Here is a 16,000-nt window from a genome sequence, read left to right on the forward strand (position 1 = left end):
GGAGCCCCCTTACATCAGGAGTCCCCAGCGGAGCCCCCCTCACATCAGGAGTCCCCAGCGGACCCCCCCTTACATCAGGAGTCCCCAGCGGACCCCCCTTACATGAGGAGTCCCCAGCTGACCCCCCCTTACATCAGGAGTCCCCAGCGGACCCCCCCTACATCAGGAGTCCCCAGCGGACCCCCCTCACATCAGGAGTCCCCAGCGGACCCCCCCTACATCAGGAGTCCCCAGCGGACCCCCCTCACATCAGGAGTCCCCAGCGGAGCCCCCTCCCACATCAGGAGTCCCCAGCGGACCCCCTCTTACATCAGGAGTCCCCAGTGGACCCCCCCTTACATGAGGAGTCCCCAGCGGACGCCCCCTTACATCAGGAGTCCCCAGCGGACCCCCCCTTACATCAGGAGTCCCCAGCGGACCCCCCTCACATCAGGAGTCCCCAGTGGAGCCCCCCCTCACATCAGGAGTCCCCAGCGGAGCCCCCCTCACACCAGGAGTCCTCAGTGGACCCCCCTCACATAAGGAGTGCCCAGCGGATCCCCCCTTTACATCAGGAGTCCCCAGCGGAGTCCCCCCTCACATCAGGAGTCCCCAGCGGTGCCCCCTCCTCACATCAGGAGTCCCCAGTGGAGCCCCCCCTCACACCAGGAGTCCCCAGCGGAGCCCCCTCCTCACATCAGGAGTCCCCAGCGGAGCCCCCTCTCACACCAGGAGTCCCCAGCGGAGCCCCCCTCACACCAGGAGTCCCCAGCGGACCCCCCCTCACATCAGGAGTCCCCAGCGGAGCCCCCCTCACATCATGAGTCCCCAGCGGACCGCCCCTTTACATCAGGAGTCCCCAGCGGACCCCCCCTCACATCAGGAGTCCCCAGCGGACCCCCCCTTACATCAGGAGTCCCCAGCGGAGCCCCCCTCACATCAGGAGTCCCCAGCGGACCCCCCCTTACATCAGGAGTGCCAGCGGAGCCCCCCCTCACATCAGGAGTCCCCAGCGGACCCCCCCTTACATCAGGAGTCCCCAGCGGACCCCCCTTACATCAGGAGTCCCCAGCGGAACCCCCCCTTACATCAGGAATCCCCAGCGGACCCCCCCTCACATCAGGAGTCCCCAGCGGACCCCCCACCTTACATCAGGAGTCCCCAGCGGACCCCCCCCTTACATCAGGAGTCCCCAGCGGACCCCCCCCTCACATCAGGAGTCCCCAGCGGAGCCTGGTCTAACAGAACCCAGCTCCTACTCTCCCTGTACCTCATCCAAAAGACACTTATGCAGTGTCTGTGCAGCTGACACACGGGGTGGAGGGGCAGCGGCAACGGCGGCGGCAGATGATAACATCCTCCTTGTGTTCAGTGGAGAGCGGGGAAGGGCCGCCAATCCCTGCAGCCAATAGGCACACTGAAGAGAGAAGCCGATTGGCTGCCCCTCTCCTCTGCACTGAACACAAGGGGGAATAACACTCGTGGTGGCGGGGGCAGCCATGTTTTTGTAGCCGCTGCCGTTTTTTAGCAAAAACATTCCCGATTTTCTCAGGACAAACTTAAAACCCCGGGAAAATTATCGGGACAGTCTTAAATCGGGACGAGGGTCCCAAATTCGGGATTGTCCCGGGAAAATCGGGACTGTTGGCAACTATGAGGGTGGCATACCTGTTGGGGTTTCTTTGTGGGCATCCCTGGTGGTCCTGGCAGCATCCCTGGTGGGGGGATCCAACATCCGCGGGGGGGCTGTGTTGATAAACAATCAGCACAGACCCCCCTGTCAGGAGAGCGTCTACTCGCGTCTGTTAGATGCGAGTGAGGAAAAGCCAATAAACGGCTCTTCCTGTTTACATTGTGATCAGCTGTGATTGGACACGGCTGATCACGTGGTAAAGAGCCTCCGACCAGTGGCGTCTCCAGCTTTCATATTTAGGGGGGCACATGGGGGGACAGGGACAAAAGTAGGGGGGCAACTATAAAATGCATATATATATCTATATATAGATATCTATATAGATATCTATATATAGATATCTATAGATAGATATATATAGATATATAAATAAATACTGGGGCCCTTTACTACGACCCCACAATGGCCCTTTCACATGTTCTGCAGTGAGCTCCCTTCCTACTGTATTGGGGTCCCCCAGGGTGACAGAGAACAAGAGATATATGTCACCAGCATACCAAGAAAATATAAGGATCCAAAGCAGTGGGAGAACTATCAGGGTTGCAAAGGTTGTCTTGCCTCCGAGCACTGGTGTTCTGCCACTGTGGGGTTTCCCAGCCTCCTCTTGCTGTCCTGCCCCTGCTATTGACTGCTCTGGTCTGGCATCTCTTGGAATTTACAGGCTGGTTATCCTGTCCTAAGTCTGTTTTTTCAGTAACTGAGAGTCCTGGTGGAGTTCTTCCTGCAACTCGCTCTTCTCCCTGCCAATGAGGATGCAGGGGAAGAAGCAGATTGGGCGGCCGTGGTTGTGTGAATGCTCGCATTATGCAGTGTCAGCGAGCAGAGGGAGGGGGGAATCAACCACAGGAGCTGACTGGGGACTCTCTCCCTCTTAAACATTGCCTCCGACAGAGGCTCTTTACCAAGATCGGTGATGCAGTGCGTCAGACTGACACACCGCACCACTGATCGCCGTGCTGCGTGCCACCACGGGCGCGCGGTCGCGGCTTATCCTGTTGGATGTCATATGACGTTCAGTCAGGATAACTGAACCACTTCCCGGACGTCATTCTGCTATAGGCTGGGCAGGAAGTGGTTAAACAGGAACCGCAGTCTGCTCACATAATTTGTAATAAAAAATCTTTGCCATTCTGAAGCTTCCCTCCAACCACTTTGCATATTATTTTATATATACTGTGATTTTGTACTTGCCAAATATGCTGCAGAAATCTCCCTCCACTGAGTCTGGCTGCAGTCATTTTAACTGTGGGCAGCTGAAGCTGCTGCCTGTTCACTTCCTGGATTTACACAGAGGCACACCTCCAGCTCTGCAGCCCTGCAGCTCTTATTGGCCCTCTTATGACTCACCCCCCCCCCCCCCCCCTTCCTGGCAAACTCTCACGAGAGTGAGAGAGAGAGCTGTGCATGATGTCATAAGCCTAGGCTTTTTACCAGACAAGAAACGGGAAGTGGGCTGTATAAGTTATTTACTGGCAGAAAAAAAATGTTTTACTATCCAAAGTTAAAACAACAACAAGGGCAGAAGATTTAATAGATGGAAAGATGAAAAAATTACTGAAGGTCCACTTTAGTGATTATAAAGTAAAGATAACATGTTATACTTACCTTCTAAAAACTAAAAAAAAAAAAAAAAAATGGAGTTCTACTTAAAATACAATAAATCCATCAATAGTATACAAAAGTATGCATTAAAGGTGCTACAGTGAATGAGTACAATACAAGGAATCAATATGTAACCATATAAGACATGCCACATAACAAATACATTGTTTCAAAATAAAGTCCACTTATTAAAGTTCTTGATATTTTGTATCCAAATGAATATTGTGACAGTCTTCAATCGACATAAGAATATGTGCAATGTGAATCCTCCACCACAGATATGCAGCCCAGGCTATTCCTTCACGATCCTGTGCCATAAATGGTGGCTCTCCACCGCACGCGTGGGAGTGACGTCATCGCTGCTCCGGCCAGTCACACAGCCGGAGTCTGCAGAGCCAGAAGCAAGACGGGTGAAGATGGAAGCGACCTCCAGCGATGACATTGCATTGCTGGAATGCTTTGTTTTCAGGTAAGTTTCACATAATGTGCTAGTATGTGATGCATACTAGCACATTATAGCTTTCCCTTGCAGGTCTGAAAAAGAAAAAAAAAAAGGACCCAGTGGTTTACAACTGCTTTGAAGTGTAACCAAACCCAGGACCCTGCATTCACTATATCTGGTCTCCCACAGGAAATGCAATTATTTTAAATATAAACTGCTAAATACCTTTTCTCATCAGCAGTATATAGCAGTCTTGTGACTTCTATCAGTGTCTGGTTAAAGCTTGTAAGAGTTTTCATTCTCCTCTTAGGCCTGGTTTACACTTGTGTGATGCGGGAAACCTGCAAATGCACTGCGGGTTCCCGACTCACAAGGCAGTTCACATTGCCATATGCGAACTGCGGGGAGTGTCAATACAATGTTAATGACACCCCCATTTCAGCTCGCATTTCACACTGCGAACTGTCAGTTCGGACATGAATTCGATTCTGGTGCAGACCAAAAAAGGGGTCCTGTGTGAGTTTAGTCCAAATTCAGCCATACTTTCTGTATAACTGAAAACGCATTGCACGGACATCGTATGTGATTTGCACTGCAGTGTGTGGAAATCACATGCGATCTTGCACCACGCACTGGTGTGAACCGACACTTACTGTTCTATGAGGCTGCATGACCACTGACCCTCTGTCCCGTATTATATCTTTTCATGTGACAACACTGAAGAAATGACACTTTGCTACAATGTAAAGTAGTGAGTGTACAGCTTGTATAACAGTGTAAATTTGCTGTCCCCTCAAAATAACTCAACACACAGCCATTAATGTCTAAACCGCTGGCAACAAAAGTGAGTACACCCCTAAGTGAAAATGTCCAAATTGGGCCCAAAGTGTCAATATTTTGTGTGGCCACCATTATTTTCCAGCACTGCCTTAAACCTCTTGGGCATGGAGTTCACCAGAGCTTCACAGGTTGCCACTGAAGTCCTCTTCCACTCCTCCATGAGGACATCACAGAGCTGGTGGATGTTAGAGACCTTGTGCTCCTCCACCTTCCATTTGAGGATGCCCCACAGATGCTCAATAGGGTTTAGGTCTGGAGACATGCTTGGCCAGTCCATCACCTTTACCCTCAGCTTAGCAAGTCAGTGGTCATCTTGGAGGTGTGTTTGGGGTCGTTATCATGTTGGAATACTGCCCTGAGGCCCAGTCTCCGAAGGGAGGGGATCATACTCTGCTTCAGTATGTCACAGTACATGTTGGCATTCATGGTTCCCTCAATGAACTGTAGCTCCCCAGTGCCGGCAGCACTCATGCATCCCCAGACCATGACACTCCCATCACCATGCTTGACTGTAGGCAAGACACACTTGTCTTTGTACTCCTCATCTGGTTGCCACCACAAATGCTTGACACCATCTGAACCAAATAAGTTTATCTTGGTCTCATCAGACCACAGGACATGGTTCCAGTAATCCATGTCCTTAGTCTGCTTGTCTTCAGTAAATGGTTTGTGGGCTTTCTTATGCATCATCCTTAGAAGAGGCTTCCTTCTGGGGCGACAGCCATGCAGACCAATTTGATGCAGTGTGCGGCGTATGGTCTGAGCACTGACAGGCTGACCCCCCACCCCTTCAACCTCTGCAGCAATGCTGGCAGCACTCATACGTCTATTTCCCAAAGACAACCTCTGGATATGACGCTGAGCACATGCACTCAACTTCTTTGGTCAACCATGGCGAGGTCTGTTCTGAGTGGAACCTGTCCTGTTAAACCGTTGTATGGTCTTGACCACCGTGCTGCAGCTCAGTTTCAGGGTCTTGGCAATCTTCTTATAACCTAGGCCATCTTTATGTAGAGCAACAATTCTTTTCTTTTTTCAGATCCTCAGAGAGTTCTTTGCCATGAGGTGCCATGTTGAACTTCCAGTGACCAGTATGAGAGAGTGAGAGCAATAACACCAAATTTAACACACCTGCTCCCCATTCACACCTGAGACCTTGTAACACTAATGAGTCACATGACACCGGGGAGGGAAAATGGCTAATTGGGCCCGATTTGGACATTTTCGCTTAGGGGTGTACTCACTTTTGTTGCCAGCGGTTTAGAAATTAATGTCTGTGTGTTGAGTTATTTTGAGGGGACAGCACATTTACACTGTTATACAAGCTGTACACTCACTACTTTACATTGTAGAAAAGTGTAATTTCTTCAGTGTTGTCACATGAAAAGATAGAATAAAATATTTACAAAAATGTTTAGGTCTGGGGACATGCTTGGGATACTGTATATACACAGATGACAGCGTATTGTATTGTGGTGTATTATATATAGACAGATGACAATGTATTGTATTGTATATTATATAGACAGATGACAATGTATTGTATTGTATATTATATAGACAGATGACAATGTATTGTATTGTATATTATATAGACAGATGACAATGTATTGTATTGTATTGTGGTGTGTATTATATATAGACAGATGACAATGTATTGTATTGTATATTATACACAGATGACAATGTATTGTATTGTATTGTGGTGTAATATATATATATATATATATATATATATATATATATACAGATGACAATGTATTGTATTGTATTGTGGTGTGTATTATATATAGACAGATGACAATGTATTATATTGTATTGTGGTGTATTATATACACAGATGATGGAGATCTCCTCCTGTACACCGTGTTCTCTTCTCTAATCATATCACACATGGCCCGCATGTGACAGCCGGCGGACACGCCCTCTCTATGGAACAGCCGCCAATCAGATGGCGGGGCTGGCGGTAGGCGTTCCCGAGGATCAGGCAATTCTCGTGTTTGAGCCGCAGACACTCACACAGGGGAAGGTGATCCTCCGGAGCGCTGACAGCAGAGCGGACAGAACAGAGGAAGATACCCGGGAGGATGGAGGGCCCCGCGGTCAGCTCGGTACATTGGTTCCGGAAGGGGCTGAGGCTACACGATAACCCGGCTCTGTTGGCCGCTCTGAGGGGAGCTCGCTGTGTGCGCTGTGTCTATATCCTGGACCCCTGGTTTGCCGCCTCCTCCTCCTCCTCCGGAGGGGTCAACCGATGGAGGTGAGAGGACAGGGGGTGGGGCTGGGGTCAGGGACACCTGGGAGGGGCATTGGAGGGGCAGAGATAAATAGGCGGGGTCATTAGGAGGGTGTTGGTACCTAATTGGGGGGGGGGGCAAAATTCCTTGATTGGAGGATGTGTGACCAGGGGAGGGGCCTTGTTTTGTGGGAGAGACTGCTGACCAAGGGGAGGGTCTGGTCCTGATGGCAGGAGTTGCAAGGAAGGGGAAGAGGTCTTGTCCTGGTGGGAGGACCTTTGAGTAAGGGGGAGGGGTTTGGTGCTGATGGGAGGAGTCTGGTCCTGATGGGAAGAGCTTTGAGCAAGGGGGAGGGGTCCTGTCCTGTTGGGAGGAGCTGCAAGCAAGGGGGGGATCTTGTCCCTCTGAGAGGAGCTCCCAAGCCAGGGAGAGGGTCTGGTTCCTAATGGGTGGGGCCTCAAGCCAGGGGGAGGGTGTATTTTCCTTTTGGGTGGGGCTACAAGCCTGGGGATAGGGTCTAGTCTTTTCGGGAGGGGTTTTGTCTTAGTGAGAGGGGCCACACAGCTAGAATGACTTCTTTTCACCAGTGACCATGAGAAGGGTCTGGTCCTTGGGGGAGGGATTTGACCTTTTGTGGGAGATACTATTTGCTAGCGTGACAGGTCTTCACTACTCACTGGGGATGGTGGGGGAGGGTCTGGTCCCTTTGGGAGAGGTTGCAGAGGGTTGTCCTTTGTGGGAGAGGTTCTTTGTCAGGGTGAAGTATCTCTTCTACTGTATAGGGGGAGGGGCCTGATTCTTGTGGGACAGACTTCAGGCCAGACTTCTTTTCTGTGGAGTTAAAAGGTGGAGGACCGCCCACCTCAAGAAAAATTAAGTTAGCAGCTACAAATACTGTAGCTGCTGACTTTCAATAAATGGACACCTACCTGTCCGGGGAGCCCGCAATGTCGGCACCCTAGCCGATCTTCAGATCGGCTGTCGGGTGCAGCCACCATTGCCGGTAAGGGAACCCAGCAGTAAAGGCTTTTCGGCTTTACAGTCACTTCCCTACTGCACATGCGCGAAGCACGCTGCGCCTTCTAATTGGCCTAGAGGAGGGGGACCAAGCTTCGCCGCATCACCGTCTCCGGAAGTGGGGAAGGGGACCTGTCAAAAAAGGTGCCAAATGTACCAGTGGAGGGGGGAGGAGACGAATAAGTGGAAGTTCCACTTTTGGGTGGAACTCCATAACCACTCATTTATGGAACATACTTGTTGGAGAAATTACCCACTTTTAGGGTTCTAGCCCTGATAGAGCAGCTAAATCAAAAGGCGGTCATAGTAACCAGTGGGAGAAATTTTACTGAAGTGTTACTGAAGGGATAGTTACCTGTGATGGAGGCCAGAAGATGTATCTATATGTGGGGTTGACCACTGAGAGGACCCATTTCTAGGGTTCTATATCCTATGGGGTAGAGTGTTCACTAGAAGGGCATAGTTACCTGTGGAAGAGACGTTGTATTGGAGGGATAGTTGCCTGTGTTGGAGACCAGAAGATGCATCTACCTGTGGGGTTGACCATTCTCTTGGGGAATGTACTTGTTGAAGAAATGATCCACTTGTTGGGTTTTATAATTTATGAGAGCAATTGCTTTCTATGTGGTCATAGTTACCAATGGGAGAGATGTGTTAATGAAGGGATAATTGCCTGTGGTGGAGACCAGAAGATGCATCTACCTGTGGGATTGACCAATCTCTTGGGGAACATACGTGTTGAAGAAATAATCCACTTGTTGGGTTTTATAATCTATGGAAGTGATTGCTCTCTCTGAGGTCATAGTTAGCATTGAGGGAAACGCCCTATTGAAAGGATAGTTACCTGTGGTGGAGACCAGAAGATATATCTATATGCGGGGTTGGCCACTCAGGGTTCTCTATCCTCTGGGGGAGAGTGTTCACTAGGAGGGCATAGTTACCTGTGCAAGAGGGAGCTTACTAGGAGGAAATAACCTTTTCGCGGAGACGTCTCATTGAAGGGATAGTTACCTGTGGTGGAGACCAAAATATGTATCTACCTGTGGGGTTGACTATTCTCTTGAGGGAGTGTACCTATTGGAAGAAATCACCCACTTGTTGGGTTTATAATCTATGGGAGTGATTGCTCTCTAGGGGGGTCATAGTTTTTTCTGGGAGAAACCTCTTATTGGAGGGATATCTACCTGTGGGAGAGACATAATAAGATGGATAGTTGCCTGTGGGAAAGTGCACTTACCAGGAGATACTTGCAGAAAAGACCAAACCCAGCCAGATAATAACTGTGAGAGAAGACCGATGGGGGGAGGGGGGGTGTAGCGTCACATATGGCGACCCATCACATTTCGCCACCCGCTGGAGTGCGCATGCGCGACGCCGCCGTATGCGTTCTAACACTTTTACGACAAAACTCCTACCCTAAGTCCAGGTTCAAACCCCACCATCCAAGTGGACATAGAGTTAGATTATAATTATGCCGAGCGAAGCGAACCCGCGAGGGGTGTGGAGTTTTGTCGTAAAAGTGTTGAAATGCATATGGCGGCGGCATGCATGTGCACTCCAGCGGTTAGCAAAATGTGATGGGTCGCCGTATGTGACGCTACAGGGGCGGCATAGACACCTGGATGGGACCACCTGGACCATTGGTTTTGTGGTCTTTTGGTCTGGTGGCAGTGTTCAATGGGTTAATTAAAGGGGGCACCTACCTATTTTGAGAAGGAGATGAGTAGATTCCTGAATGGCATTGATGCACACAAGTTGGGATATCGGTATGTGTGGATTGGATCATTTGAAAGTAGTCATAAGCGGCTTGGTTGACCCCTTATCATTGACTTTGTCAGCTGGTATTTCTTTGCCTATGACCTGTAACTCTAAAGAGCTGGTTGCAGACCTGAACAGTTTTGATGTGAAAGGATTTATGAACATGTACCACCACCCCCTCCCTTTAGAATGTAAGCTCTATGAGCAGGGCCCTCCTGTCCCTTCAGTATTGAACTGTATTAGTGCTGTCCCCCTCTACATTGTAAAGTGCTGTGTAAACTGTTGGCGCTATATAAATATCGTCAATAATAATGAATAGAAACTTTTGTATCTATATGGACTTTGATATGGCAACATTCCATCTTTAAGGCTCATTTCAAAGCTTGCTGTGTTTTTTCTCATCTTACATAAGCTAGGTGTTTATTTTTTTTGTCACGTAATCTTGGCCAACCTACCTTGTCTGCGCCAAGACTCATTCCGGAATGTTCTGCCAGGGTGTATTCATCTTTCAGAACCAGTTTGGGAAGTTGGTTTCTGCTTCCCCTTTCTGATGCTGGAAAAATCCCAGGCTTGTTCTACTCTGCAGCGGAGTTGGATAGTGTTGTTGGAACCTAAATTGGCACTAAAATTGATCTTTTATGGAACTTTGTGTGACCCGATGTGTGGATTGTTTATAAAGTCCATTTAGAAATAGAGAGATTGTATCACATGTATGCTTGTCAATAGGAGCTGTGCCAAGGCAATCTAGAATCAAAGACTAGTAACAGCAATAATATAAATAATGTAAATGTGTATTCACTTGACAATAAAGATTTCTCCCAGAAATACGTTTAGAATTCAGTTTTCTTTATTTAAAGACTTGGGACGTAGAAAACGCTAAAAATGGATTGTATTTCATTACTACCCGGCACTATCCTGGGAAATACTGACTGATAGAGCAGAATGAATCCAATGTATAGGTGAAGGATCATCTTGTTCTGTTTATGTTTCGAGAACTTTTTCAGAATTGTATAAAGTCTGAAAAGGTAATCTAGGATATCGTCTCTTCATATCTAGCTTCCATCTTAGTGTGTGTGTCTTAGCAGCATCCATACACTGTATAGTCCTGGCAGTCCTAGGGGAAAAAAAAAACAAAAAAAAACACCTTTTTGTTGTGTGTTGACATATAAAGCATTTGTTACCCCAACATTTAATATTCCTGATATGTGCCTGCTGTACCATATACTTGTATGAAAAAGTATCCTGTTCTCTTTGTATCCCTTTGTGTGAAATCCCTGGTGTTCCTGCCATTCTCTCTGCTTTCCTATTAAAAACTGACCTCACTAAGCAGGATAGCACAGTGTGGTCAGTTCTCAAGCTATGCTGGGAACTCAGCCTGTTCTCCAATGATAAGACTCTTCTGCACAGCCATTCGCTGGAAAGTTTAGTGTGCTGCTGTTTCTCCTCCCCCTAGCTCTTATGCAGCTGAGGACAGAGGGAATGTGCTAATTTTGGAAGGTTTATTACTTTAATGTGGAGAATGTGTTTAAGGTAAAATAAAGTGATTGTAAATGATCACCTTGTAAAACAACCCATTCAGTTTAAAATAGAAATGAAATCTATCAATCTATCTATCTATCTATCTATCTATCTATCTATCTATCTATCTATCTATCTATCTATCTATCTATCTATCTATCTATCTAATTCCATTTGTTCTCAGCTGCACAAGAGCTGGGGGGAGAAGAAGAGGCAGCAGCACACTGAGCTTGCCAGTGAATGCCTGTGCAGTGGGGGGGTTCAGGTCAAGTCTGATCATTGGAGAGCAGGCTGAGTTCCCAGCATAGCTAGAGAACTGACCACGGTGTGCTCTCCTTCTTAGTGAGGTCAGTTTTTTTTAATAGGAAAGCAAGGGGACTGGCAGGAACACCATGGATATCACACAAAGGAAGCAATACAAAGAGAACAGGAGACTTTCTCTTAGAGCCCTTTCACACTGGGGCGGTTTGCAGGCGCTATTGCGCTAATAATAACGCCTGCAAACCGACCCGAAAGTGCCGCTGCTGTGTATCCAGTGTGAAAGCCCCGAGGGCTTTCACACTGGAGCGGTGCACTGGCAGGACGGTAAAAAAAGTCCTGCCAGCAGCATCTTCGGAGCGGTGAAGGAGCGGAGTGTATACCGCTCCTTTACCGCTCCTGCCCATTGAAATCAATGGGACGGCGCGGCTATACCGCCGGCAAAGCGCCTCTGCAGAGGCGCTTTGCGGTGGTATTTAACCCTTTCTCGGCCGCTAGTGGGGGGTAAAACCGCCCGCTAGCGGCCGCATACCGACGGTAAAACGCCGCTAATAATAGCGGCGTTTTACCGCCGACGTCGCCCCCCACCCCAGTGTGAAAGGGCTCTAAGACCTCTTGTACACTGCTGTTAAACGGATGTTCAGAGGCAGTTGGACACTTTTTTCAACTGCCCCTAAACTCATTCAATATTATCTTATGTGTACATAAGACAGGGTCGTTTACTGTTGTTTTTAGGCAGTTGCGCTTTATAGGCCTTTATTTATTTATTTATTTTTTTAAAGCAAAAAAATTAGTTCAGACGCCGAAGTTTCCAACGTTTCAGACGCCAAACACGGCTAAACGCGGTAACCCGCGTTTTGCCGTGTTTCGTTTTGTAGGTGTTTTTCGTTTTTGGCCATCTAATAAAAAAAAAAAATATTTTAAAAAACGCTTCTAAACGCAAACGCGGCAAAGCGCTGCTAAGCACGGCATGTAAATGCAACAAAACGGACGTTTTAAACTTGGGTTACTATCTGTCAAGTTAAATCGTTCAGGAGAGGTTGTAAAAATGTCCTGTGTACATGAAGCCTTACAAGTACATGGTACAGCAGGCACATATCAGGAATATGAAGAGTTGGGGTAACGGACGCTTTAACTGCCTTAGAGCAGATCATTCATCTTAAATGGGCTGACAATGGCTTCACCAAGCAGACAGAATTAGATCATGAGCTCCATCTCCCTTTTTTTTTTTTTTTTCTAATGTAGTTGACCAGAGTGCATGGCATGTACATTGTGATGTGCTGCAGTGCAGGTATGTTACCAGCTACTGATTTAGCACGTTGTAGTGCCATACCAAATGAATGGCACCCAGGTATGTGCATTGCGGTGGCACGTCATAAAATGTGGGCAGTAAGGGAAACCTGCACTGTAGATGTATGGAGGCGCTCACTGCTGATTCCTAAAATACATGTACCTTGGCTGTCAGATCCAGGGCCTTCAGTACTTCGAGTCATTGTCTTCACTGCTATGGTCTGCATGCTGCATGGCCATTTCTGTTCAGTATCAGAGTATGGAAGCCAGCGACAGCCAGGTAACTAGCATTTTCAGGATTTTAGTAAAGGCATCCTTTATATTTTTCTCAGCACAGGTTTGCTTAGTATACCCTTTTACTCCATTGATTTTAAAAAGTAGATTTTATGGTTTTTATAGTGCACTTTAGGTGAGCTTCCTTGCTCTTTACTGGATTATAAGTTTTTATCTGAGGTCAGCAGCTTGCAAAGCTCTTCCATTTACAAATGCACAACAATGTGAACTGTTCATGTGCTTGTGTCAGTTGGTATATTTTAGGTGTACTACTGCAAACAAGTGGTCGTGTGGTAATCTTTTGCAGGAAAAATTGCAGCACATACAAAGTCATTGGGAACCACGGGCAGACTGACCATTCGGGCACTCGGGCACTGCCCGAGGGCCCTGTGCCACTAAGGGGCCCCATCAGGGTTGCCAGCCTCAATAAAACCAGGGACAGTATGTAAAAAATTTTTTTTTTTTTTTTTTTTTTAATTCCCTAGATTATAGCTGCCTGTCTCGCCAGTACCTTTTCAGTGTGTGTATGTATCTACTGTGTGTGTGTATACTGTATGTGTGGGTCTCTGTGCTGCCTCTCTGATTAATGCCCTCCTTGCCCGGTCCGTGAGTTTTGGTGTGCGGCCGTCTCTTGGCAGGTTTGCTGTTGTGCCATGTTCTTTCCATTTGGTTATGATTGATTTTAGGGTTGTCCCGATACGATACTAGTATCGGTATCGGCACTGATACAGAGCATTTGCCCAAGTACTTGTACTCGGGCAAATGCTCCCGATGCTTCTGCCAATACCTAAACAGTCAGCAGTGATTGACGCGTGGTGGAGTTACAAGCTTCTCCCCCCGCGGCTTTCAGCTGCTTAGTGACATACAGCGGTGATCGGTGCTTGTAACTCCCCCACACGCGATCACTGCTGACTGTCACCTCATCCTCCATGCCCCCTCCATTCCTCTGTACCCCTCTCTTCCTCTGTCCCCCTCCGTTGTGCTGTCCCTCTCTCTTCCTCTGTCCCCCTCCGTTGTACTGTCCCTCTCTCTTCCTCTGTACCCCTCCGTTGTGCTGTCCCTCTCTCTTCCTCTGTACCCCTCCGTTGTGCTGTCCCTCTCTCTCTCTCCATGTCTTCCTTTGTGTATGGATAGAGTCAGCTGACTCTGTCCATTCACATAACTGAAACATTGTAATCTCCTGTGATTACGATGTCTCAGTTTATGAATGGAGAGGAGCCGCTGTCTTCTCTCCATTCATTCTCAGTGCAGCTGAGGCTGCAGAGAAAGGGACTGGGGAATCTCTATCCTCGGTCTCTTTCTCTGTCTCAAGGGGGAGATATTAGGGGTCTGTTAAGACCTCTGATATCTCACTAAAGCCCCCCAACAGGGCTGATTAAAAACAAAAAACCATATATTGCAATAAATAATAAAAAAAAAATATTATTGTAAAAAATAATAAAAATGTAAATAAAAAAAACACACAGACACCGTTCACCCCCCTAAAAAAAAAAAAAAAAAAAGCATTGTTAATAAAAAAAAGCAAAACAAAACACTGTCACGTGACATTAAAAAAAAAAAAAAAAGTATCGGTACTTGTACTCGGTCCTAAAAAAGTGGTATCGGGACAACCCTAATAGATTTGATGGTGCTCCTAGGGATCATCAAAGATTTGCAGATTTTTTTTTTTTATACCCTGACTTGTACTTCTCAACAACATTGTTCCCTACTTGTTTGGAGAGTTCCTTGGTCTTCATGGAAGTGTTTGGTTAGTGGTGCCTCTTACTTAGGTGTTACAGCCTCTGGGGCCTTTCAAAAAGGTGTGTATATGTAATGACAGATCATGTGACACTTAGTTTGCACAGAGGTGGACATCGTTTCACTAATTATGTGACTGAAGGTAATTGGTTGCACCAGAGCTTTTTATGGGCTTCATAACAAAGGGGGTGAATACATACGCACATTCCAATTATCAGTTTTTTATTTCTGAAAAATAGTTTTATGTATATATTTTTCTAATTTTACTTCACCAACTTAGACTATTGTGTTCTGATCCATCACATATAATTCAGATTAAAAAAACATTGAACTAAAGGCTGTAATGTAACAAAATAGGTAAAAAGCCAAGGGGGGTGAATACTTTTGCAAGGCACTGTATATTATTACGGTAAAGTATACTCTTGGCATGGTGGATATAAATCAATGATTTTTTTTTTTTTTTTTATTTTAATAAAATGCTTTTGGAGTAAAAATCCACCTAAAGATAGTTTTTCTATTTAAGATACATTAATAATTTAGTTTATTCAGCATGAAATGGAGCTTAGTTATGTAGCATGAGGCTGTATATTCTGCAATATTTACATTTTTGGTAAACTCATTCAATAAATCCAAGCTCTGCAAGATGAGATAACATGCACTGCATTGATGCATTCACACAATTTCACAGTAACCATGAGATAAGAGACAGTTCAGGAATATTCCTTTTATCCCATTGTTTTTCAAATCTACGTACACTACAGTCTGTGTGACTAAATCGGTTCTGATATCGCTGTTTTACTAACCTGAAAGCTTATTATTCTGACTGGGAAACCTTCATTTTGTTTGCAAATATTAAAAATTCTAACTACCAGCAAGAATAAGTCCTTACGTTTAAAGAGTACCTGTCATCATAGATCCATCATGGCAGCGCTTGTTAGCGGGCATCCACTCAGCTGCCGCCACGTCGCTCACCTTGTTGTGTCACTACCGCATCACCAGCCGTCCCAATAAAGTGAATGGGACTGTCAGTGAGTCAACAGCGAGTCAGAGGAGGAGCCGCTGCGAGACAGAGATGACAGTTGCTCTTTAAAAATGATGATTTAAATCAAGTCTTTTTACTAGTGATTTACATCAAATCCACCCTGACCCTTGGCAATCATTGAGTAGACATCGTATCTTAAATGTATGCAACTTGGATATTAAGTTGTGGATTGCGAATCCCACAAGAAATAAGATTGTTTGTTTTTTTTCTTGTTTCGCATTTGAATAGGCCATGGTAACATAGTTCTAGGACATGTAAGCACTTTGGACTAACCAATAAAAAAAACTTTTTTGTTGGGAAAAAAAAAATGTATG

The 16,000-nt window shown here is 46.5% G+C and overlaps 1 protein-coding gene across 2 annotated transcripts in view; it reads left to right on the plus strand.

The window, feature by feature from the left end:
• Positions 1-6,521: 6,521 nt before the first annotated feature.
• Positions 6,522-16,000, plus strand: part of CRY2 (cryptochrome circadian regulator 2) — an 81,982-nt gene continuing 72,503 nt past the window's right edge. Inside the window, exon 1 of one of the 2 annotated variants that reach the window (XM_073604260.1) lies at positions 6,522-6,816. In XM_073604260.1, the coding sequence (XP_073460361.1) occupies positions 6,644-6,816 (173 nt within the window). In that variant the 5' untranslated portion in view covers positions 6,522-6,643. The remainder of the gene's footprint in view (positions 6,817-16,000) is intronic. The other variant, XM_073604259.1, reaches the window with a different exon arrangement.

The sequence above is a fragment of the Aquarana catesbeiana genome, linkage group LG11 (genome assembly GCF_042186555.1).
Source record: "Aquarana catesbeiana isolate 2022-GZ linkage group LG11, ASM4218655v1, whole genome shotgun sequence".
NCBI lineage: Eukaryota > Metazoa > Chordata > Amphibia > Anura > Ranidae > Aquarana > Aquarana catesbeiana.